The 26,173-nt window shown below is 48.8% G+C and overlaps 1 protein-coding gene across 1 annotated transcript in view; it reads right to left on the bottom strand.

The window, feature by feature from the left end:
• Window positions 1-26,173, bottom strand: part of LOC119965058 (dedicator of cytokinesis protein 2-like) — a 759,716-nt gene that overhangs the window by 505,633 nt on the left and 227,910 nt on the right. Inside the window, exons 23-24 of the mRNA XM_038795299.1 lie at window positions 7,200-7,308; window positions 5,338-5,408 (exon numbers count right to left, since the gene is read on the bottom strand). Of these exons, the coding sequence (XP_038651227.1) occupies window positions 5,338-5,408; window positions 7,200-7,308 (180 nt within the window). The remainder of the gene's footprint in view (window positions 1-5,337; window positions 5,409-7,199; window positions 7,309-26,173) is intronic.

The following is a 26,173-nucleotide window of genomic DNA, read 5'->3' as shown; positions in this document are numbered from 1 at the left end:
ACCGCGATACATGTCCTCAGCTGTTTGACCATAGATGAGCATAAATGCAGTCAACAGTACAAAGAGGCAGTCACCAGTAAGGAAATGCAGCACAATGCTCCTACCATGATGATGAAGTAAGGGCACCAGTTTGATATGGTGCTACCTAATAGTTCTAGAGATGTAGAGGAAAGGATGGCGAAGATGATTCTGGAAAAGAGCGAAAGTAACAGGGTAGTTGTTATGGGAGACTTTAACTTTCCTAATATTGACTGGAAAAGATATAGTTCGAGTACATTGGATGGGTCGTTCTTTGTACAATGTGTGCAGGAGGGTTTTCTGACACAATATGTTGACAGGCCAACAAGAGGTAAGGCCACTTTGGATTTGGTTTTGGGTAATGAACCAGGCCAGGTGTTAGATCTGGAGGTAGGTGAACACTTTGGAGACAGTGACCCCAATTCGGTGACCTTTACGTTAGTGATGGAAAGGGATAAGTATACCCCGCAGAGCAAGAGTTATAGCTGGGGGAAGGGCAATTATGATGCCATTAGACATGACTTAGGATGTGTTGGTTGGAGAAGTAGGCTGCAAGGGTTGGGCACACTGGATATGTGGAGCTTGTTCAAGGAACAGCTATTGCATGTTCTTGATAAGTACGTACCAGTCAGGCAGGGAGGAAGGGGTCGAGCGAGGGAACCGTGGTTTACCAAAGAAGTGGAATCTCTTGTTAAGAGGAAGAAGGAGGCCTATGTGAAGATGAGGCGTGAAGTTTCAGTTGGGGCGCTTGATAGTTACAAGGAAGCGAGGAAGGATCTAAAGAGAGAGCTGAGACGAGCAAGGAGGGGACATGAGAAGTCTTTGGCAGGTAGGATCAAGGAAAACCCAAAAGCTTTCTATAGGTATGTCAGGAATAAAAGAATGACTAGGGTAAGAGTAGGGCCAGTCAAGGACAGTGGTGGGAAGTTGTGTGTGGAGGCTGAGGAGATAAGCGAGATACTAAATGAATACTTTTCGTCAGTATTCACTCAAGAAAAAGATAATATTGAGGAGGAGAATGCTGAGACCCAGGCTATTAGAATAGATGGCATTGAGGTGCGTAGGGAAGAAGTGTTGGCAATTCTGGACAAGGTGAAAATAGATAAGTCCCCGGGGCCGGATGGGATTTATCCTAGGATTCTCTGGGAAGCCAGGGAAGAGATTGCTGAGCCTTTGGCTTTGATTTTTAGGTCATCATTGGCTACAGGAATAGTGCCAGAGGACTGGAGGATAGCAAATGTGGTCCCTTTGTTCAAGAAGGGGAGTAGAGATAACCCCGGTAACTATAGGCCGGTGAGCCTAACGTCTGTGGTGGGTAAAGTCTTGGAGAGGATTATAAAAGATACGATTTATAATCATCTAGATAGGAATAATATGATTAGGGATAGTCAGCATGGTTTTGTGAAGGGTAGGTCATGCCTCACAAACCTTATCGAGTTCTTTGAGAAGGTGACTGAACAGGTAGACGAGGGTAGAGCAGTTGATGTGGTGTATATGGATTTCAGTAAAGCGTTTGATAAGGTTCCCCACGGTCGACTATTGCAGAAAATACGGAGGCTGGGGATTGAGGGTGATTTAGAGATGTGGATCAGAAATTGGCTAGTTGAAAGAAGACAGAGAGTGGTAGTTGATGGGAAATGTTCAGAATGGAGTTCAGTTACGAGTGGCGTACCACAAGGATCTGTTCTGGGGCCGTTGCTGTTTGTCATTTTTATAAATGACCTAGAGGAGGGCGCAGAAGGATGGGTGAGTAAATTTGCAGACGACACTAAAGTCGGTGGAGTTGTAGACAGTGCGGAAGGATGTTGCAGGTTACAGAGGGACATAGATAAGCTGCAGAGCTGGGCTGAGAGGTGGCAAATGGAGTTTAATGTGGAGAAGTGTGAGGTGATTCACTTTGGAAAGAATAACAGGAATGCGGAATATTTGGCTAATGGTAAAATTCTTGGTAGTGTGGATGAGCAGAGGGATCTCGGTGTCCATGTACATAGATCCCTGAAAGTTGCCACCCAGGTTGATAGGGTTGTGAAGAAGGCCTATGGTGTGTTGGCCTTTATTGGTAGAGGGATTGAGTTCCGGAGCCATGAGGTCATGATGCAGCTGTACCAAACTCTGGTACGGCCGCATTTGGAGTATTGCGTACAGTTCTGGTCGCCTCATTATAGGAAGGACGTGGAAGCTTTGGAACGGGTGCAGAGGAGATTTACCAGGATGTTGCCTGGTATGGAGGGAAAATCTTATGAGGAAAGGCTGATGGACTTGAGGTTGTTTTCGTTAGAGAGAAGAAGGTTAAGAGGTGACTTAATAGAGGCATACAAAATGATCAGAGGGTTAGATAGGGTGGACAGCGAGAGCCTTCTCCCGCGGATGGAGGTGGCTAGCACGAGGGGACATAGCCTCAAATTGAGGGGTAATAGATATAGGACAGAGGTCAGAGGTGGGTTTTTTACGCAAAGAGTGGTGAGGCCGTGGAATGCCCTACCTGCAACAGTAGTGAACTCGCCAACATTGAGGGCATTTAAAAATTTATTGGATAAGCATATGGATGATAAGGGCATAGTGTAGGTTAGATGGCCTTTGGTTTTTTTTTTCCATGTCGGTGCAACATCGAGGGCCGAAGGGCCTGTACTGCGCTGTATCGTTCTATGTTCTATGTTCTATGTACCTTGAGCAGAAGTGGCCATGGGTAGATGATGAATTGCAATATCGGCACCTAAATATTAGGTTTACCCGATTTTAAACTCAGAGCATCGAGTACACACAATGAGGGATCTTACTGCTTTGATCCTTGGGTAATGTTGTCATAGGAGCGGTTGGGTATTCAGCACTTTGGTATGAATGAGTTCAAGGGAGCAGCATATTGGTCTTATGAACAAGATGAGCTTGGAGAAAGCAGAAAGGAGATGTAACTGGAGAGAAAAGTACAGATTTGAGTTCGGGTGGGAGGGCATGAGGGGAAATTTAATTTAATGGGTAAGATATAGAAGAGGAGAAGCAATAAAGATGGGCTCCTGCCAGTACAGAGGATGTGGTGGTTACTAGCAGTATTACATCATTGTATTTACAGCACAGAACTTGGCTATTCAGCCCATCTAGTCATTGGCAGTGTGTGTGCTGCATACCAGCTTCCTCCCACCCCTCTTGATCTATCTCTATCAGAATATACTTCTATCCCTTAGTTTCTCATGTAACCACTTCCCTTTACATTGCATTCACCTCAGCTATCCTCTGTGGTAGTGCAAATTTAAACTGCATTTCTGTCATTTGTTTTACAATGGAAAACTGCTGAAAAACACCAAGGAGAAATGACTGTTTATGTGGTTTGAATCTATTTAGTTGAAAGCGACTCAGTTGGTAACACTCTCACATTTGAGTCAAAAGGTTACGCTTTTAAGTCATGACAGACTGGAGCACATAACCTACACTATAATTTCAGTGCAGTGTTGAAGCGTGCTGCACTGTCATGTAAAGAGGGGGTGAGAGGGTACAGGGTAATGCTCAATTAGGGCCCTGTCTGCCATTGCAAATGGATGAAAACAATCCCGTGCCATCATATGAAGAGAGCAGGGGAGTTCGCCAAACGTCCTGACAAATATTCATCCTTCAACTAACACCACCAAAATCAGATTTAATTGTCATCCATCTTATTTGCTGCCTGGGAAACCTTGCTGTATACTAATTGGCTGCGGCACGTAACTTGCATTAGAGCAATGACAACATGTCCAAAGTGACTCCTTGCCTGCAAAGGCATCCCCAGGACATGCAAAGATGCTGCGTAAATATTTCTGTTTATTCCAAGGAGTCCATTTTTGAATAGACTAATAACTGAAAGAATCGGTGCAGACCACTTCCAGTTTGAATAAATTCTCCTGCTAATGACCTCATCAACCCACAAGAAGTGGAAAGGATCGTCTCAGCCCGATTTGTGTCAGATTATCATTCTATGCTAAGGTCATGCAATGAGTAACTCTGGTCTGTTGCTCATTGGGTATGCCAGTCAGGTCAAGCTGCAGCATAAAATCATAAAGCACAGCAGGCAACTCTATCTGTTTATTAACTCTCCACACAAAGCAAGGCACAGGGATCCATCAATTCAGCCAGTCAAAGCCATCAAAGCATACTGTTTCTCCTGAGAGAACGTTTCTGAAGCATGAATCAGTTTGCAGTGCTTACTCAGGAGTTCATTCTCCATCATCCGGATTCAACATTTCAATGTGCATTTCTAGCTTATTGTTAATAATATGAATGCTATTAAAGTCATCCATGGAATGATACGATACAAAAATGTTTGTCCAATTCCCTTTTGAAGATTATTATTGCATCTGCTTCAGCCGTGCTTCCAGGCAGTAAATGCCAGATCAGAACAACTTGCTGCGCAAAAAATGTTTTTTTCTTCAGAAAATGAGCATCTTATTTTGAAATTGGATTCACTGGGCCTTCATCGCTGTGAGCTAGCTTCAATTTCAGCCCACACTGATGAGATGAAATTTTTCTCTGCCCGGCAGCTGAAAGGATCCAATGTGAAATCAGTTTGACTGGGTAAGGACCATATATCTGCCCTTAATTTAGCAACCTTATTGAAACCGGTGTAGGAAATGGAAAGATCACATTGGGCTAGGCATGGTGCTTTCAGCATTGGCACTGAGATATATTGACTGGGGAAGAAAAGAGGGAGACATACTCAGCACCTAGCTGAACTTCAGCTGAGGTTGATCAATTCTTAGGTTGCATGACTGCAATGGAAAGTGTTCTATTTACATGCACTGACAACTCTCATCTTGATTATTCCAAAATTCATACCAAAATAGTTTTAGAAGAGAAAGAAGTTACTGGGGAGGCTCAATTTCAACAGCCTGCTTTAATAACTTTGTTCTAGATCCACCATGGAGGAATACTGGGTAAGTTTGGACCTCAGCAAATGATCAGCGACGTAATGGTATTAATTCTTCCTGTTCACAAACTAAATCTTTCAAATTATTCATGGCATTTTGTCCTTCAATTGCAAATGTCTGAAGTATCACATTTGGTAATTGTCAATTATTCTCTTTGGTAATGGACATGTGAGATAATGATGTAAACAATGCTTTAAACCTTTACATCACAAATGTGTGATGTTCCCGATGTCTCATGTCTCTGAGTTTATCTGCTTCTGCCTAACAGCCACTGCACTGCTAATATAAACAGCAATCTATGGTGATGAGGGCTTTGAGGTGATGTAATCAGCAATTTTGAAAGCAAAGATCATCCATTCCCTTCCCATTTCCCACTGAGTCCCAATAAAAAAAAGTGTAAAGACTTCTTCAACAAGGTTCATCTTACCTCAATAACTTGACATCGAAGACCATCACTACATCATGCAGTACTGATGGTAGGTATTTCAAAGAAGCCACCTGGGATGAGGAAATCATTGAACTGCATTAGTGAAGCTGTGCAAACCTCCAGTCCACATTCATCAATTATCTACCTAGACTGAGCATTGATGGTAAGGTGTATATTGAAGCTGTCATTGTTTTGATGAAATATCAAGCATTCTTTAAACCTCGGGAGGCTTGTTCCATTCCATATGCGAGGTTACGACCCATCCCTGCTAGGTTTCAATCATGTTCCCCATTTTAATAGCTCGAGTAGAATTGCTGCTTTGATTCCCCGAGGATACCAGTTTTGAGTCAACCAGTTTTACTTTGGAACAACTGTTTGATGGAGAGAGCTTGATGGATTTTTATGTCTATCTGCCTACCACAAACTGAAAGTTCTGTGCAGACTTTATATTCACTGCACCTCTCAATTTGATCTCATGCAGCAGTGATTGGAAAGCCGACACCATCTTTTAAATGTAAAACTGCAAGCGATGCCAATTGATGCTGTTTGGGATATATAGAGATTTAAGAAATATCTCTGTGCACTACGTAAGAAATTTTTCCCATTTAAATATGATTCAATTTTTTTCCCCCCAAAGGATTCGGGCGACACGGTAGCACAGTTGCTTCACAGCTCCAGGGTCCCGGGTTCGATTCACGGCTTGGGTTCCTGTCTGAGCAGAGTCTGCACGTTCTCCCCGTGTCTGCGTGGGTTTCCTCCGGGTGCTCCAGTTTCCTCTCACAGTCCAAAGATGTGCAGGTTAGGTGGATTGGCCATGATCAATTGCCCCTTAGTGCCCAATAAAGGAGATGTGGGAGGCTCTTTCCAGGGGTCGTGTGGACTCAAAGGGCCATTTGGCCACCTTCTGCACTGTAAATTCTATGTCTATGTCTGTCTATTGAATCCATTTCTAGCGTCCTTTCAGGTAGTGCTTTCCAAATCAGAACAATTTTCTGTGTACACTCACAACTCTCTCACCTTTGTGACTTATGCCATTTATCTTTTAATATCCAGAGAATGTGATTATATTTTGCATTGGAAATACATTTATATGTAAATAGATCGCTAAAAGATTAAAAGGTGAGCAGCACTGAGGCACAGTGGTTAGCACTGCTGCCTCACGGCGCTGACGACCCGGGTTCAATCCCGGCCCCGGGTCACTGTCCGTGTAGAGTTTGCTCATTCTCCCCGTGTTTGCGTGGGTCTCAACTCAATAGATGTGCAGGCTAAGTGGATTGGCCACGCTAAATTGGTCCTTAATTGGGAAAAAAAAATAATTGGGTACTCTAAATTTTTTTAAAAAGATTAAAAGGAGAATTAATAGGTGTGTTCAAAATTCTGAGGGCTGTGTTTTGATAGTGTAAGTAAGGAGACACTGTTTTCCCTAGCTGGTTGGTTGCCAGAGGATACAGATCTAAGACAATTTGCAAAAGCACCAGGGAGGGTAGGTGAGGAAATTATTTTTTAAACACGAGTTGTTTTGATCTGGAATACATTGTCTGAGAAGGTGGTGGATGGAGATTCAATGGAAACTTTCAAAAGGAAATTTAAGGTCTATTTCAAAAGGAAATATTTGTAGCATTATGAACTACAATCAAGCAAGAAGGATCATTTGGTAGTTCCTTCAAAGAGCTGGTACAAGGATGAAAGGCTGAATGGCTGTTAGTGCTGTTCCTGTCATTCTATGATTATTGGTTGAATATGTCTCCTTCTCTCTGTGAAGGGAATATACCCTATTGCCCAAGAATCACTTCCATCATCTTATCCAAGGCTCCCTATATGGATCGCTCAGTTCCAATTTAGTTTGTACTTGGCCAACTGACCTGCAACAGAATTGTGGTCGCTTGCTGACTTTTCATCAAATTGTTGATAGACTCAAACAGTTTTTTCAGTGATTCTTCAAACTCAGCCTGCTCCTTCTCCTCGTAGAGTCTAGAAGAAAGAGAAATGCTTCTGCAGTTAGAGGTGTTCTTTGTGTTGCTTGTTTCAGGATGGTAGGTGCAGTTTTCATAAAGACTGCAAAATAGCTTGAACTTAAACAAAGCTATAAATAGAACATAGAACATAGAACACTACAGCGCAGTACGGGCCCTTCGGCCCTCGATGTTGCGCCGACCTGTGAAACCATCTGAAGCCTATTTGACCTACACTATTCCATTTTCATCCATATGTCTATCCAGTGACCACTTAAATGCCCTTAAAGTTGGCGAGTCTAATACTATAGCAGGCAGGGCGTTCCACACCCCTACTACTCTCTGAGTAAAGAAACTGCCTCTGACATCTGTCCTATATCTATCACCCCTCAATTTAAAGCTATGTCCCCTCGTGTTGGTCATCACCATCCGAGGAAAAAGACTCTCACTGTCCACCCTATCTAACCCTCTGACTATCTTATATGTCTCTATTAAGTCACCTCTCAGCCTTCTCCTCTCTAACGAAAACAACCTCAATTCCCTGAGCCTTTCCTCGTAAGACCTTCCCTCCATACCAGGCAACATCCTAGTAAATCTCCTCTGAACCCTTTCCAAAGCTTCCACATCCTTCCTATAATGTGGTGACCAGAACTGCACGCAGTACTCCAGGTGTGGCCGCACCAGAGTTATGTACAGCTGCAGCATGACCTTATGGTTCCGAAACTCAATCCCCCTGCTTATAAAGGCTAGCACACCATATGCCTTCTTAACAGCCCTATTAACCTGGGTGGCAACTTTCAGGGATTTATGTACCTGGATGCCGAGATCTCTCTGTTCATCTACACTACCAAGAATCTTGCCATTAGCCCAGTACTCTGCATTCCTGTTACTCCTTCCAAAGTGAACCACCTCACACTTTTCCGCATTAAACTCCATCTGCCACCTCTCAGCCCAGCTCGGCTTCAACAGGTACTCCTAAAGAATACACAGTTGATTAGTAATATCTAAACTATACTCATCTACAGTAAGAAGTCTTACAACACCAGGTTAAAGTCCAACAGGTTTGTTTCAAACAAGAGCTTTCGGAGCACTGCTCCTTCCTCAGGTGAATGGAGAAGTATGTTCCAGAAACATTTACATAGACAAAGTCAGAGACCTCTTCCATCACGCCGGCATCTCCACATCATACTCATCTACAACTAATCTTACTACTCTTGGAAACTATGATCAGTACTCACTTACACTATCTGTACTTCACTAGCTAACTCCCGCACACACTCTCCCACAAGGCTTAGCATCACTGCCTTATATAGTTGTAACTGTAGCTCCCTCTAGTGGCTACTCTTGACACTTCATTAACCCTTGCAGTACTGACAGTTATGATAATAGCACAAGAGGGACAACCATGCATTTTTAAAGAATTGCAATTTGTTAAGATATCATTTTCAGCAACATGAGAATTTTGAAAAATTTATAGAGAAGTGGATAATTTCTGAGTGAGATACAAGGCCTGTGTAGGTTTAGTCTACATTAACACAGGCAAGTATTCTTGTATTAATGGTTGGCTATTTACTCACCTCTCTTTTTAGAATAAACTTCTGGCCTCTAGTTAAAGGATATGGTGTGGTAGTCAGGCTAACTCCACAACCTCTGCCAGAACCATTCTGATTCTAATCAGTTGAATAATGTTGAATTGTGGTTGGAGTACATGAGTACTTCTCTCCCTTCTATGTACCTTGCCTCTGTTGCAAGTTGTAAGATCTAACACATCTACAACTCAACATAAAAGAAGATGTGAGGTGCAACGATGCACAGGACTGTCTTATTTCAATTTCGGGCAATCTGTTTCCTGCTCACAATGTGGTCTGCTCTACATTGGAGAAGCCAAACCCATATTGGAACTTCTTTGTTCAGTCAGCAAGTGTGATCCTGAGGTTCCAATAGTCTGACATTTTAATTCTTGGTAAGAAGTCTTACAACACCAGGTTAAAGTCCAACATGTTTGTTTCAAACACTAGCTTTCGGAGCATTGCTCCTTCCTCAGGTGAATGAAAGGTTCCTTCCTCACCTGAGGAAGGAGCAGTGCTCCGAAAGCTAGTGTTTGAAACAAACCTGTTGGACTTTAACCTGGTGTTGTAAGACTTCTTACTGTGCTCACCCCAGTCCAACGCCGGCATCTCCACATCATTTTAATTCTTCACCTAGCTCTCATGCTGACCTCTCTGACCTCAGCCACCTGCAGTGTTCCAGTGAAGTCAACGTAAGCTTGAGAAACAAATTCATTGTCTCTTGATTCGGCACTGCTTCCAGACTCAACACTCCATTCAACCATTTCAGATTACAACCTCTGCCCCAATTTTGTTTCCTTTTCCTTTGCCGACTTTGGGTTTATTCTAATGTTTCTCCGGTCTTTGCTGTCAGAGGGCATTTATCAATCATTCTGCCATTCATACTTCCTCTGGGCACATCTTTTCTTTCTTTACTTGTTCCATTACCACTCCCCTTGGCCCTGCACTGCCAACACTTGTTATTTAATCGCTCCTTCCATCCACCCTCTCAAATATCTTCCATTTTGTTCTTGCTTTAAAACCTATTTACCTCTCGAACGTTTCCTAATTCTGATGAAAGGTTATCAACAGGTTATAATGAGTAAGAGGTGACTTGATTGAAACACATAAGATCCTGAGGGGTTTTGACAGCATGGATGTGGAGAGGATGTTTCCTCTTATGGGACAATTTCAAACTATGGGTCACTGTTTAGAAATGAATGGCGGGATTCTCCGTCCAGCGAGGCCGAAATCGAGAAACGCGATTGAGCAGAGAACCGCGTGTGAGATGAAAATTGTGGCCGGCGCCTTGAGCCCAACAGGATGCCATGCTCCGGTGCCTCAACAGCGGTGTCACTCTGCATGTACAGCAAATGCCATTGGCATATTATTAACGGGAAGGACCTGATATTCTCCAGCTCTCCCGCAATGCTCCACATCCACTAGGAGGAATTACTCACAACGAACTTCTCTTGTGGTTATAAAAGTTACTGTGGCTGCTGGGGACAGCGAGGAGATGTTCCCAGAAACACAACCGTGGGTTGCTGCTCCTACGAATGGGTGCCCCATGCCCCCACCCCCGCAATCCACACCCCCCTCCACCTCACAACCCCCCCCCCTCCACCTAAAACCAGGCACCACCCACCGACTGCACATGGCCCACCCAAGAGAGACACCCACAGTAGCCCCTATAGGAGGGTCCCAGACAAGGGTTGCAGAGTGATCTGCTGGCATAGGTAGGCCAGCCACTGGTACCCCTGCCGGCAGAGGCGGGTGCAGGGGCCAGAGGCCCCTGAAGTGCAAGGCATTGACATGGCAAGAGGTGCGGTGCGCAGGGCAGGGTGCCGGGGGAACAGCTGGGGTGGAGGTGGAGATGGGAAAGGAGCGGGGAGGGGGGGGGGGGAGGTCATGCAGGGGCAGGGCCTGCAGTGCTGGCTAGGACCACCGTGGAGCCCAGTGGGCCTGGTTGGGAACGAGGGTACGCACCAGGCTAACATTGCTGCCTTCCACCCCCTGCAGATAATGTATGGGGAAGGACACCCACTCCCGGTGACCGTCAAGGTGGCAGTCGCCCTGAACCTTTACGCCATGGATCCTTCCAGGAGGCAAGTGGGGACCTATCAGGAATCTCAAAGCCCTTGGTGCACCGGCGTCATTCGCAGTGTCATAGAGGCCTTATCTGCCTGGTCGGCACAATTTATCAAGATCAATGAGCCGACCAGGATCCCTGGGCAGCGGGGTTTGCCGCAATCACCGGGATGCCCCAGGTCCAGGGGCTGCATGTCGTCGTATGAGCACCGGCCCATAAAGGGCCAGTTTTTACAAACCAAAAGGGGTTCCACTCGATGAACGTGCAGCTGGTGTGTGACTATAAGTTGTACATCATGCACATCTGCACCCGATACCCTGCAGTCTGCAAGACACCTTCATCCTGGTACACTCATCGGCTCCTGAAACCTTTGAGGCGTGCCCCAGCGTGAGGGGTTGGCTCGTGGGCACAGGGTTTTCTGCTGTGGTTGTGGTTTATGACGCCCATCCGGAGGCCACAGGCTGACGTGGAGACCCGCTACAACGACACCCATGCAGCGACCAGGGGCATGATCGTGCGGTACATCAGCATCCTGAATTTGCGGTTCAAGTGCCTAGAAAGCTCTGGATGGGCCTTCCAGTACAGAGCTAGAAGAATGTCCCACATCATGGTGACCTGCTGCATCCTCCACAACATCGCGCAGCAGAGAGGCGACATGCTGGAGGAGAAGATGAACACCAGGCCTTGTCCGCCAGGGAGGATGATGCGGAGAAGGACCAGGTGGGCAGGGCATGGGGCCCGGGCAGGCACAGGAGGCCTGGATCACTGGCTAGGAGGGTTGGCCAATGGCACAAACATCCCATCGTACTCTCACCCCCCCCCCCAGCGCACTGGCCGACCAGCTCCTCGCATGACCACCCATCCGACACCAACCCTCCCCACCCCATCCCCTGAAACCCCGTCCATGACTCCTATCTGGTGGTGCAGTATCAGCGGGTCCGAGGATGGAGGATGATGACGACCCACTCTGCGTTGACCTCTGATACTTCACATCGTTTGACAACATCTGACCCCTGCCCACGGTAGCACTTTCCACTGTCCACCTGGGTGATCCCTTCATCCGAGCTGGCCATTCCATCACACGATCCTGCTGAACCCTTGTGATGGTGGAGGTGGGGCTGGGGTCAGGGGGGGTTGGGCTAGAGGGAGTGGAAGGGGCAGGGTACCGGGGCAATATGCGGTGTCTGACCTGGGGGCTCCGGTCCACCACCACTTCCACCATCCGCCCATCTCCCAGCTGCCCCCACCACAGGCCCCCTCTTTGGCCACTTCCACCATCCACTCACCTCCCACCCCTTTCCCTCCCAGTGCCCTCGCTGGAGCCAGCCCAGTCCAGCGCAGCCCCATCATGCTCTCCTGAACGAGCACTGAGGCCGGCTGCAACTTTTGTGGAAGATGTTTATTTACCAAATTACGAGTGGACATGATTATAAAGGTTTGTGCCATAGTCCCTAACATTGTCCTAAGTGTTGCACGCATGCCATCTTAACTGCTGTCTACTTTTCTGGCCATACAGGCCCTAATGATACATCCAGATGGATCCCCAAGCGGTACACCGGGAATGGAGGAGGCCTGTGCTAATCCCACCTTGTGGCCTGGGTCCATTTTGGCGGCCGTCCTCTGGAGCATCCAGGCCTGGATGGGCCCGGCTGTTGCTTGGGTGTCCCAGGTGACGTGCTGCCACCCAGTTCTGCCGGCTGTCATCAGATGCGCCAGGGACAGGAACAGCAACGGGGACAGTGGGGAATCCGAGGTTCTATGGTGTTCCAGCATGTCCCCTGTCGGAGTTGCTGACACTGTCTCCATCACCTCCTCCTCTCTCAGGGTGCCCGATGGCCCCCAGGTGCTCCATGGGATGGGGGTGCGACCGGAGTGAACTCCGTGGGTTCCCCCCCTGCCACCTAGCGCAGGCAGTCCTGGAGGCTGCTCTCTTCTCAACCAGAGGCTCCATACTTGCAGCCTTGGAGCACAGGGACTGGGCCATCTCCCTCTGGGACAGTGCCACATGACTCAGTGACTGTGCGATCACCCTTATTCATAACCCATTGTGACTGAGCCCAGCTCTGGAGCACCACAGTAATGTCCAGGTGGCCCTGGTACATAGCTGCCTGTGCACGGTGTTTATTTAACAAAGTACGAGTGATCATGATTATAAAGGTTTGTGCCATAGCCCCGAACATTGTCCTAAGTGGTGGACCCATGCCATCTTAACTGCTGTTTAACTTTCTGGCCTTAGAGGCCCTAATGATACATCCAGGTGGATCCCCAAGCAGTACTTCCCCTCCCTCCAGCCCAACCCCCCTGACCCCATTCCCACCTCCACCACCCCAAGGGTTTGGCAGGATCGTGCAATGGAATGGCCAGCTCGGATGCAGGGATCACACAGGTGGACAGTGGAAAGGGTTAGCGTGGGTATGAGTCAGATGTTGTCAAGGGAAGCCCTGTCCTGGGCCTCGGCCACCACCCACACAGAGTGTCCCAGACCTTGGATGTCTTGACCCATGTCCGAAACGTTCACATCCCAAGGCCTTCACCACAGTTGCCACCGATGTGGTGTTGGCCTGAGTAGCACGCATGGTTGGCACTGCCTTCTGCGCCTACAGGTGGTTGGATTCCTCCAACTGCACCTGCAGGCGCTGGATGATTGCTGACACCCCTTCCTGTAATCCCTGGCTCTGTGTCTCCACCTCCGTTATCAATGGGACGACCCTTTCCAGAAGCCCAAGACCTGTCCGGACGACACAATACTCCAGGTGTGGCCTCACTAACACCTTATACAGTTGCAGCATGACCTCCCTTGTCTTAAACTCCATCCGTCTGGCAATGAAGGACAAAATTCCACATGTGTGGAGCAGATAGTTTCCCCGGAGCCTCTTCGCTAAAGCGCCCAACCGAGGTGAGTGTCTCTGGGATAGTGGAGGGTGCTGGAGACAGCTGTGACAGGAAGTCAGTGTCGCTCCCAGAATGGTGCTCCGGGGTGACTCGGGCTGGCATTTGGGGGCTCTCTTCAGTATCCATGTCCTACTCATCGCTAGTATCCATTTGTGGTTGGGGTCAAGGGACACCAGGAGGACTCACCTTGTTGGCAGGTCTTCCTGAAAGATATGACGCACGACTGTATCGTGCGTTAGGATGGCGGTGGAGTGGGGATGGTATGAGGGTGGGGTGGGGGGTGTTGGGTGGTGGTGGTGCCACGAATGCCATGGGAAACCGCAATGCAGCGGGGTCTCACTTGGATGACCAATGCATCCGAGTGACCACTCACTCTCCAGGCCCACCAACTGGGTCCAGGGCCTGCCGCTTCCCTGCAGTGAGAGGCCGCAGGTCCGGCGACCTCCTTACGGTTTTCCCCTGCTGTCTCTGGTTATGCACCGCCTTTTCCTGGGGCGGAGGGGAGACGGAAAGCTCACAGAGTTAAACAGTCGGACACGGGCAGCACAGGGGGTGGGCAGTAGGTGGCCTTTGTGGCCAGGGCGCCTGGCCATGGGGGCTGGTATGGGTGCTGGCATGTCGTGAAGGGGGGGGGGGAGTGTGCAGACTGTCGGAGGGTGGGGTTTGATCACCCACTGGGTGATGGGTTATGGGTGTGTGGGATATGTTTGGTGTCAGGGGCATGGTGCTGCCTACTCATCCGGGCTGCCCTGAGGTCAGGCAGCTTCTTCCCATGCTGCTGTCCAGTCCTGGAAGTATACGGGGATAGGGAGGAAGTGAGGGCTTAAGTGGGTCGGTGCAGACTCGATGGGCCGAATGGCCTCGTTCTGCACTGTATGTTCTATGTTCTAGGGCCCATGGCCCTCATGGCCACTGCCACCTGCGCCCATGCCTGGTGTACAGTGGCAGGTGGCAGCCTTCATCGTACTCTGGCAAACCGGGTGCCCCGCCTCTCCTCCGCCGTGTCCAGCAAGATCTCCAGCTCCTCATCCACAAACTGAGGTGCCGCTCTTCATGCTGCCATCTTGTGGGTTGGGATAAGTGTGTGTGGGGAGTGGAGTACAAGTGTCAATCGCAACCCCGGCGAATCGGACACCGTTTTTCATTCCACATGGCACTGGTGCTAGTCCATTAACAGCTCATTAATTGCTCTGGGGCCAATTTAGTTGTCATGGAAGTTCACCAAATCAGTCCCAGCGTCGACACTTTAGTTTCTGAAACGGAGAATCCGCCCAAGGGGTTGCCCACATAAAATGGGGATTGAGGTGAAATCGTTTTCACTCAGAGGCTCGTGAGTCTTTGGAAGCTCTTCCTTAAAATACAGTGGAAGCAGAGTCTTTGGATATTTTTAAGCTCTGTTATAGATCCTTGATAAACAAAGGGGGTGATATATTATCGGGGGTAGGCAGGGTTGCAGATTTGGGGTTACTATCAGATCAGCCATGATCTTGTTGAAGGGTGAAGCAGGCTCAAGGGGCCAAGTGGCCTACCCCTGCTCCTTGTTTAGATGTTCATGGCCTGAAACATTAACACTGGGTGAGGTCTTCTAGCTGTTCCTGCTGGCTGGATCTTCTGGTCAAACCGACGGTGTAACCCCGTCAAGGGTCTCCCGGCACCATGGGGTGAATTCAATGGGAAGTTCCATTGACAGCGGCAAGACCAGAAAATCCCATCGCCAGCCAATGACGGACTGCATCCCTCTGCCAAGAAACACGCCACGAGGAGGTAAGAGAATCTCGCCCACTGTTTCTTTCTACATAGATGCTGCCTGATCTATTGAGTACTTCCAGGAGTTTCTATTTTTACCACTCGGACTGTTTTTCTGACTCCCCCCGACCCCACCAAGTTGGAAATCAAAGTGCAAGACCAAGGCCCATGGAGGAAAATAGCAAAAGTTTGAAAGCAGGAGAGAATGTGAAGACCCAACAGAAAGGACAGTGAACTGCTCGATTGCTTATTTTTCTGAAACTTGAAAACTAAGAGTGGTAAAGGGTTCAGCAGCTTTAAGATCTGGCTGGGAAAATGGAGCTCGAGTAGGAGATGGCGCAATGAACATTGAATTCAACACAATGAGCATTCAAAAAGGAAGATGGGTGCTTGGATTAATATTTTGAGTTTCAAAGAGACAAAGCGTAACATTCAAAGCTTCAATCACCTTGGAGCAGTGACCGGAACAAAGAAAGTGGTGGGTGGAAGAGAAATCTTTGCTTGAATCTGATCTTCTCGCATCAGGCACTGAAGGCGTTCATTCTGCCTGCACTGACAGAGTTTTCTGCGTCTTCTATTTTCCCTGTTCTCTTGTCATGCTTTTTCAAATATTCCCTTTCAAATAATCACCCACTTTCCTTTTAAAATCCAGGACATTGCTGCGTTAATCTATGCCCTAACTATCTTCCATCTAAAATAGTACCTTGCCCTTTTCCTTACTTTTTTCTCTCTTGTTTTCTCTTTCCTCAAAAGCAAAGCTGACACTATATTGATTTTTAAAAAACTCTCCAATTCAGTGCCTTGTCCAGGGACATTTGAAAGTGCAAATACACACCATCCATTGCAATTCTCTGCAGACATTTTGTTATTTTCTCAAAGAACTCTTAACTTCGTTGGATATAATTTTCCTTTAGCAATTTTCTGATGATTGTCCATAATTAACCCATGCTCCAGGTTTGTATAAACTTTAACCTGTATCAGAGCCTCTAGCAATAAATCCAGTGTGGCTGCTATACAATTATGATGTCTTGCCTTTCCTTCTTTTCAACAGCTGTATTTGCACTGCTTACCCTCTGACATAACTTCTATATCCAAGAAGAGGCGTAATAAACAGAATGACCTGTATTTATATAACACCTCTCATTGGGTGGCAGAGTGGTAAAGTGGTTAGCACTGTTGCCACACAGCACCAGGGACCAAGGTTCAATTCCAGCCTCAAGTGACTGGGTGGAATTTGGATGTTGTCCCGTGTTTTCTCCGAGTGCTCTGGTTTCCCTGTAAAGTCTAAAGATGTGCAGGTTAGGTGAATTGGTCTTGCTAAATTGCCCTGTAGTGTCTAAGAATGTGCAGGTTAGCTAACGGGGATAGGGAATGGTGGGTGGGCGAGTGGGCCTGCGTGGAGTGCTCTATCCGAGGGTCAGTGCAGACTTGATGGGCCGAATGGCATGCTTCTGCACTGTAGGGATTCTATGATTCTATGACCTCAGAATATCCCAAAGCAGATTGAAGCTTATGAAGTAAATTTGAGTTGTAGTTGCCAGGGGGCTCGTGGCGATCAAGGTTTCCCATGGTCCTAAAATCATCAGAGAAAACATGCATCAATAATCTGATTTAATGATATCGGTTGAGGAATCGAGTATTGTTGAAGTCACTGAGACATAGAGTATTATTTAAGGCACTGAGAAAACTCTCCTGTTCTTTGAAAGAGTGGCATGTGATCTTGCAGCACCCAGCTGAGGGGCAGATGAGAACCCAGTATAATCTCTCACCAGAATACTAGAACCTCTGACAATGCAGCCCTCCCTGGAGTAAGGGACTTGAAAGCCATAACTTTCTGACTCCGAAGAGGGAGTTCCATCCACAGATAGGAAAACAAGAGACAGAGATAAGGGAGCCAGAGATAAAAAAGGAAGTGCACAAATAAGATTTTTGAATACAGCAAAGGAAGTAATAAAGCAGATCGGTTGCAGAAGAGAGACCCAACAAAAGAAAACATGGAAATTAACCTTTCAAAATTGTAATAGTTAGCAGGTTCATCTTTCTTTAATGCAAATTTGCATTTTCAATTTGCAGCCTTAATCTAAGGCAATTTCCATTAGTGCATTGGTCAAACCACATTTGTTTTGTGTCCTTCAGGGGAGACGTTAAACCAAGGTGCTGTCTGTCTGCTGCAATGGATCAGGTCGACATTAATGATAGCACAGCACTATTTAAGTAAGAGCAAGGAGATGTGTTGGTGTCCGAGCCAACATCCTGTCCTGCAGCAACAACGCCAAAGCAGATGAATTGGTCATTCATCCCACTCACTGTCTGTGTGTTTATCCACATGGCGAGTGACAGCAGTTTCAAAAATATATACCTTGTGACATCATCAGAAATGAAGGAGGATTCTATGTCAAGATAAATTATTTCTAGAGAATTTGTTTGTAAAATTAACACTGCAGTTTGCAGTTCTATAACACCGAGGACAGAATAAAACATCCAGAAATGTTTAACAAGAACGGTAGCATAGTGGTTAGCACAATTGCTTCACAGCTCCAGGGTCCCAGGTTTGATTCCCGGCTCGGGTCACTGTCTGTCTGGAGTCTGCGCGTTCTCCTCATGCCTGCGTGGGTTTCCTCCGGGTGCTCCGGTTTCCTCCCACAGTCCAAAGATGTGCAGGTTAGGTGGATTGGCCATTCTAAATTGTCCTTAGTGTCCAAAATTATCCTTCGTGTTGGGTGGGGTTACTGGGTAATGGGTATAGGGTGAGGGTGTGGGCTTGGGTAGGGTGCTCTTTCCAAGAGCCAGTGCAGACTCGATGGGCCGAATGGCCTACATCTGCACTGTAAATTCTATGATTCCATGATCATCAATGATTTTGCAATACCAAACCACAGAAGGAGATGTCAGGGCATGTGACAAAAAAGCTTGGTCAGATGGGTAGTTTTCAGAGGAATTACAGAGAGGGTGAGGTGGAGAGGTTCAGGGAGGGAATTCCAGAACCAGTGCAGCTGCCAATTAGGGATGCTGAAGCTGCCAGAGATGTCGAAGGCTTGCTGAGCTCGAGTGGGTTACAGAGGTAGATTGGATATGTAAACAGACTCGCGACTAGACACCTTCCCAACCTTTCCCTACCGGCAGGAAAATTGGGGGGCGATTTTCTGAGCCCCGCGCCGGGTCAGAGAATCGCTGCAACCTTGCCACGATGCCCCGACGCCGGCGCGCGATTCTTCAAGATGCGGAGAATCGGCGGCATGTGCGCCGGAGCATTTGGCGGGGCCGCCGATTCTCCGGCCCGGAAGGGCCGAGCGGCCGCGTGGATCTGACAGACTCCCACCGGAGCCGTTCACCCCTGGTCGCTGCAGGCGGGAACTCTGCGTGAATGGTCGGGGGGGCGGCCTGTGGTGGGTAGGGGTGGGGGCCTCCTTCACTGGGGGTGGGGGGGGGCCGGCCCCTGAACACCGACGCCATGTTGAGTTGGGGCCGGTGCTGTCATAATATCCACTCATGTATATAATGAGACAGGCAGTGATTGACACACAGGACGACCAATGAACATACAACACAGAACAACCAAACACCAGACAGGACACCACCACTATAAAGCCCACAGAGCATTAAGATTCCCGCTCTCTTGGGACCCAGATACTGAGATAGTCAGAGCGCACAGGTTAGTGGGCATTGCTGCTATGTGGTAGCTAGTAAGTCTGGTCGAGCCAGTAAGAGGTCATCAGTAGGATTAGTAGAGTGTCAGCCCACAGCTGAACATGTACAGCAGTTCATAGTTAAATAAAACAGTGTTGGATCATCTCTGGTGTCAGACGTTTGTTTCTAGCTTCCCTGCATCCAGTTGCAGTCAACGTCAAACCAACCCGTCTAACTCATCAGGTGCGGCACCCATTTGGCGCCGGGAAAAGAGGCTGGAGCGGCGTGAACTGCTCCAGCGCCCTGCTGGCCCCCTGTCGTACCCTGGCCCGGTTCACGCCGTCATGAAACGCGACGCCGTTCACGACGGCACGAGCACTTGGGCTCCATATTGGAGAATTGCACCCTGTGTGTGTCCACTATTATTCAGGATACTTACACTTTCTGAGGAGGAAAACAAAGGTTTGTTGATTCCAGACTCCAGGAGGATATATAAATCCAGCGACAGGTCATTATATCTAGAGGACTGGCAAGCAAAGTGGGGTTCCTGTCATGCTTCAGCTTTGCAAAACCCTGGTTCAGACCCATCTGGAGTACTGTGAACATTTCTGAGCACCTTGGCCTGGATCCTCTGCCGCCTGCTGCCAGTGGCGAAGTTCCCAATGCAGCGGAGAATCGAACTTCAGCCAAAAAAACGGGATCGCGCCTGCCTGAATCACATTCCGGTGCTCTGGTTCCCCGCTGGTAGCGGATCAAGGTTCGCCCACCGTGCCAGGGGAAGGATGCTAATGGGTCAAATTGTCCCTTTGCATCCTATTAATGGGGTGGGCACTGGATTCTCTAAGCCTGCTGTATTTTCCGGTTTCTCTGGGCCAGGATTCACATGGTTGAAAATTGGTGCAGGTATTTCCCAGCGTGGCTCTGACGCGGTGGCCCTCATGTTGGGCCTCGCAGTGGGCCAAGGGGGGGGTAACTCTTTAAGGGAGTTGCCCCCAAATACTGCCCATCCTCCCCCCACCAGAGACCGCCCCTCCAATAAGAGAAACCACCACCAGAATCTCCCATTATAGGGACCCCCACCGGAACTCCCTCCCCATAGGACAGATCCCTACCTGGAGACCCCCCTTAAGAGAGATCCCTGCCTCCAAGCCACCCCCCCCCCCCCCGCCCCCCCCACATAAGGGAGACCCCTGCCTGGAAGCCCCCCATAAGAGAGACCCCTACTGGGAAGCCCCCAAAAGAGACACCCCTGCCTGGAATCACCCATTACAGTAGTCCCTGCCTCGAAGCCCCTCGTAAGAGTGATCCCTGTCTTCAGGCTCGAGAGCAGTCCGGACAGAGAAAGTGAAAAAAAACACTGCTTGAAAACTTAGTTGTGCAATACATCTGCTGGCTCAGGCAGAGAACGCAACATCTGTAAATTCCAAGAAAGAGAAAAACACATCAGCTGGTTTTAAACCCCCCTCGGATCTTTGATCTGCAATGTGTTCATTTATACCTATGTGAAACTGATTTTACTAGACTGTGATTGACAGCTTCCCCACACAGCCAGATGTCTAGATTGCTTAATCTAATTTCTCTTTATGCTTGAGTGGATTTTAAGTAATCAGCTGTAAAACTGACAGCAATGTTTATAAACATCTAGCTATGATTGACAGTTCTTAGGCCACATCAAAGCCAGTTAAGTACTCTCACTTTTCTCTGCAGAAAGCACTTGAGGGGTTTTCATAGTAACTTCATACTTATAACAATAAAAGGTTTTTATTATTATTAACTCTTTGTTGTGTGTGGAAGCTGTCAATCAAACCACAGTAAAATCTATATCATATGGATATGAATGAAAGCATTGCAGATCAAAGGTCCGAGGGTGTTTAAACCCAGATAATGTGCCCGTCTCTTTCTCGGAAGTTACAGGGGCTGCTTCCTCTGCCAAAACCATCAGGGATATTGCACAGCTGAGTTTAATGCAATGTTTTTTTCACTGCCTCTGACAGGACTTCTCTCTAGCTTCTAGGCAGAGTTCTCTCTTTTTGGGGGCTTCCAGGCAGGGGCCCCTCTTATGGGGTGTCACTAGGCAAGGATCTCTCTTCTGCGGGACTTCCAGGCAGGGGATTTTGTTTATGGAGGGTCTCTGGTGGTGTTCTCTTTTATGGGGGGTTCTGGTGGGGGTTTCTGCAATGGGGGGTCTCTGGTGGGAGCCCCTCTTATGGGGGTCTCTGGTGGAAGCCGCTGTGGGGGTCTCTCTTTATGGGGGGTTTCTGCTGAGGGTCTCTGTAATGAGGGGTCTCTGGTCAGAGTCCTACTTATGGGGGGTCTCTGGTAGGAATCTTTGTGAGGTCTCTCTTCAGGGGGATCTCTGGTAGTGGTTTCTTTATCGGGCATCCCTGGTGTTGGTCTCCAGTAGGGGTCTCTGTAATGAGAGACTCTGGTGGGGGGAGTTGGGTTATCATTGTATTGTAGGGGAGGGGGTGTGACCCAGAGGATCCCGTGGTGTGGGAGCAGAATTGCATTGTGGGGAGGGGGGGGGGGAGGCAAGCCACGAGACCTCGCTATCGGGCCACCTGCTCAAAATGGCAGCCCAACAGCAGGATTCATGAGGGAATCCCCACCATGTACAAATTTGAATGACAAGGGATAGAGAATCGCCTCTGGATTAACGCTTATTAGAGGCAATTCATCTCTGATGGGAGAACTTGGAGTTGGATTCTCCGATTTTGTGGCTAAGTGACGACGCCAGTGTGGGAACTATGGCGTTTTACGATGCTAACTCGGCGCCGAACAATTACCAATCCTGGGACCGGTGAGGGGCTAGCAGCCACGCTGGGTAAAACTCCTGCTCCCATGCCAAAAACGGCCCGAGAATGGCCGGGTCCGTGGCCGCACATGCGTACGGCGACGGAGAATCGGGGGAGGGCCTTCCGATGATGCGCCAACGCCGTTCCAACGGCGTGCGTAGCGTGACGCAATGACGCCATTTCTGAGGGGGCGGCGGGTAGAAAACCGGCGTCAAACTGACGCCACCCATTTGGGTGTCGGAAGGGATTCTCTGCCCGATCGCCGATTACGATATCGGCATCCGGCAACGGAGAATCCCGCCCGCTGTCTCCCAAATGGAGAATTCTGGCCCTTACAGACACAAGGAGAATGTGCAGAATCCACACAAACAGTGACCTAAGCTGGGAATTGAACCTGGGACCCTGGCACTGTGAAGTAACAGTGCTACCCACTGTGCTATCGTAAGTGGTGATTTGATCAAAGTTTTCAAAATAATAATTGGCAATGATAGGGTAGATGGAGAAAAACCACTTCCACTGGTTGGGGAGTTGAGGACCAGGACATTAGAGATAGATCTTCCAAGAGAGAAGTTAGGAAAAAGTTTGGCATGTAAATTGCAATAGCAGTTTGGCACTCTTCCACAAACAACAATTGCAGCTAGGTCAACTGGTAATTTTAAATCTGAGATTGATGGATTTTCTGTTCAACAAATTAATAAGGCAGGAGTTATATGGAGGTTGGACACAATTTAACCGTGGCTTCAATGAATAGCAGAACAAGGTCAAGGGAGTTAAATAAAAGCAAAATACTGCAGATACTGGAAATCTGAAATGAAAACAGAAAATTCTGGATAAACTCAGCAGGTCTGGCAGCATCTGTGGAGAGAGAGAAACAGCAGGATTCTCTGTCTGGGAGGCTAGGGGCTGGATTCTCTGATCGGCGACGCCAAAATCGCGTTCGGCGATCGGCCGGGGAATCTATTTTTACACCGGTATCGGGGGCGGCGCATTTTTCCGATGCTCCGCCCCCTCAAAAAAGGCGCACTTGAGGGGTACGGCCTACGCCATCGGAACAGCCTCAAAACGTCACCCAAGGTCGTCTCCTATGCTCCACCCCCGATGGGCCAAGTCGATGACGGCATGGAGTGCATGTCCTCTCACTTTCCGGGGACCTCGCCTGGCAGCAGCGGACTCTGTCCAGCGTAACCACAGTCAGCGGAGAGCCTTTCTGCTGGCAAGCCCTTCAGCAGGGCTGGGGGGGCGAGACAGGTGATGGGAGTGTCAATGGGGTCACAGGGGGGTGGTTTTTGGCAGGCTGGGTCCACGTGCAGCCGGTGCCATGTTGCACGGTGCGGCTGCCACAGGCCACCGCTGTGCACATGCGCCGGCATTAAGCCGTCAATTCTGGTGGCTTTACGTGCCGCGGCTGCTAGCCCCCCCACCGGGCGGAGCATCAGTGCGGGGGGGGGGGGGGGGGGGGTGGCGCCAACATTGTGGTCATAAGACCAGATGGATTCTGCGGACATAGCCGCAGAATCGGAGAATCCACCCCAAATTCTCCCACTGGAATAGAATCACTCCTGGCCAGAACTACGTGAGGCACCCAGAAGCGATTCACTTTTCCTTGCCATGCAAATTTATGATGTGGAGATGCCGGCGTTGGATTGGGCTGAGCACAGTAAGTAGTCTGACAACACCACGTTAATGTTCAAGAGGTTTGTTTTGAATCACTAACTTTCGGAGCATTGCTCCTTCCTCAGGTGTAAGACTTCTTGCTGTGCAAATTTATGGCAGCGAACTCGAGGGATTCCATTTGGAATACCGTTATCGCGTTGCCATCTTGAGCGGACGGCTTGATACAGAGGTCGACGGCTGGCCCCCCTCCCCTCCACAATGCAAATTCTGTAACCCCAACATCCCCCTGCCCCACCGCAATCTTTCTTGACCTGTCCACTGGCTCTGATTGCTTGTCAGACACCCGGTATTGGACTAGCATTAATATCGGGAAGACTGAAGTCAGTGTCTTCTGTTCCTGCTATAAATTTCATTCTCTGACTATATTTCCTTCTCTCTCCCTGACGACTGTCTGAAGTTGCGAGAGACTGTTTGCAACCTTGGTGTTGTGTTTTATCCCTGCCTGAGAACCATCACTCCTACGTCGCTGCCTCGGGAGTCAAAAACCCCAAACACTGCCTGCCCAACTGTGGCAAGTATGGGGCAGAGGTGACAGGCTCAGGTTTCTGAAGTCAGGAAATGATCTGACCCTTGTTTCCAGAGCCCACCATAAAAATACAGCCCCAGCATTCACTTATCTTTTTTGACTGTTTCTGGACTATGCAAACAGTCTGTCCACCATTTCAGTCACATCTTCAAAATGTTCACCTGTAATGATCTATGCATGATATATCCATACTAGTTCATTTTGATCAGCTGAAAATGTGCAAGGTGCTCATCCTATACTTAATTAGAGACTCCAGTAATTACCTGCCAACAGAGATATTAGGTTAAGCTACCTATAAATTTCTATTTGGCACTGATTTCATGATCAATGTTAGACTTTGAATTCCAGATTTTCATTGAAATCAAATTTCAACATCTGCCGTCGTGGGTTTCGAACCGGGGACCCCACAGCATTACCGTGTGACAATAGCACCACACCACCGCCTCCCCTTATTTCTAATTATACCCGAGTGGCCTTGAGGAGAAGAGTGCACTGAAGTGTGTTGAAAGCTGCAGATAGGCTGTGCAGGGATCATTTACCGCAGTCACAAAGAATGCAATTTGCGACTTTAATAAGGGCCATTTCAGTCCTGTGGCAGGGAGTTTATTGGCAGGATTTCAAACATGGAGCTCAAGGAAAGATAAGCACAGACGTAGGCTGCAAGGACATTGAACGTGATCACCTGGTGATAGTTACCATGTTTTGTTAGTTATTTTAATACACTAATTAATTGTGTTTCTTTATTATTCTCATCATCAATGAATGATTTGCATTCATATAGGTTCTAAGCGGTCCCTCACATACATCTCAACACAGATTATGGTTAATTCATTATTTTGCAGTGTAACTTTTTTAAATGGTCAGTAGCATTGCCACCTCCAAGTCAACATTTCGGGCAGTACGTTGTTCTGTTACTACTGCAATGAAGTATCAGCTCCAGATAACATGCTCAAGGTTTGGAGTTGGGCTTGAACTCATAGGGCTGGATTCTCCGCAACCCCGTGCTGCAATCGCGGCCGGCGCGGGGGCGGAGAATCCACTTTCATGACGTCATCGGGGCCATCGCCGGCTCGGCGATTCTCCGGGACCCGAAAATTAATGTGACCGCGGAGTACGCCGCGCCGCCAGGGCGCCATTGCCAGAGGCCAACCCAGCAATTCTCCACTCCCGACCACCCGAGTTCCCGATGGTGTGGTACTAACCAGCTATTGCCAGGATCCAGTCCGCGGCAGGGGGAATCGGAGACCGGGGAGTGCCTTATCGGTGGGTGGGGATTAAATCTACGCGGTTAGATTTTTGGGCGCGCAGCTGATCGGGAGGGGGGTCTCGTTTTTCTGTCAGGCTTCGCGGTCCGAGTCCGCCATGGATCTCGGCATGGCTGCTGGAGCCCGCTGCCGTGCACATGTGCGGACTTCAAACCAGACGTATGGGGGCCCATTTCCGCAGCTAAAGCTGCGAGATTCACTCTGGGTCCCTGCTCGCCCCCTGCAGGGCATTAAATGTCAACTTTTTAATGGGAATTTCGGGAGTAAAACTCCACCGTTTTTACGCCGGTGTGGAGACAAAGGGCGGGATTGTCCGAACCCGTGCCGGGTCTGAGAATCGCCGGGGCGAGGGTGGGGGGAGGGGGGGAGTGGCCGGACAATCGGCGCCAATGGTGCGGTCGGCCTGGCAATTCTCTGCGTTCGACGGGCCAAGTGCCTGCTGAGTACCGCCAGCGACTTTCGCGTACGGTGGAACCTCAGCGTTCTGGCTGCGGAGGCCGTCCTGGTGGGGGTTTATGAATCCGGGGGGGGCCTTCATGATGGCCTGGCCCCGCGCCGTGCCCCTGTACGTCTCCGCCATGTTGCGTGGGGGCCGGCACGGAGACGGCAACCCACGCGCATGTGCGGACCCGCGACAGCCGTGCTGGGGCCCGTATCGGCAGCTGGAGCTGCGTAAAGCGCTCCAGTGCCATACTGGCCCCCTGTGGGTTGGGGATAGCTGCT

Source organism: Scyliorhinus canicula, chromosome 4 (assembly GCF_902713615.1).
Source record: "Scyliorhinus canicula chromosome 4, sScyCan1.1, whole genome shotgun sequence".
In the NCBI taxonomy this organism is placed as follows: domain Eukaryota; kingdom Metazoa; phylum Chordata; class Chondrichthyes; order Carcharhiniformes; family Scyliorhinidae; genus Scyliorhinus; species Scyliorhinus canicula.
Note: the sequence above shows the minus strand (reverse complement) of the source record. Positions and strands in the feature narration are given on the sequence as shown.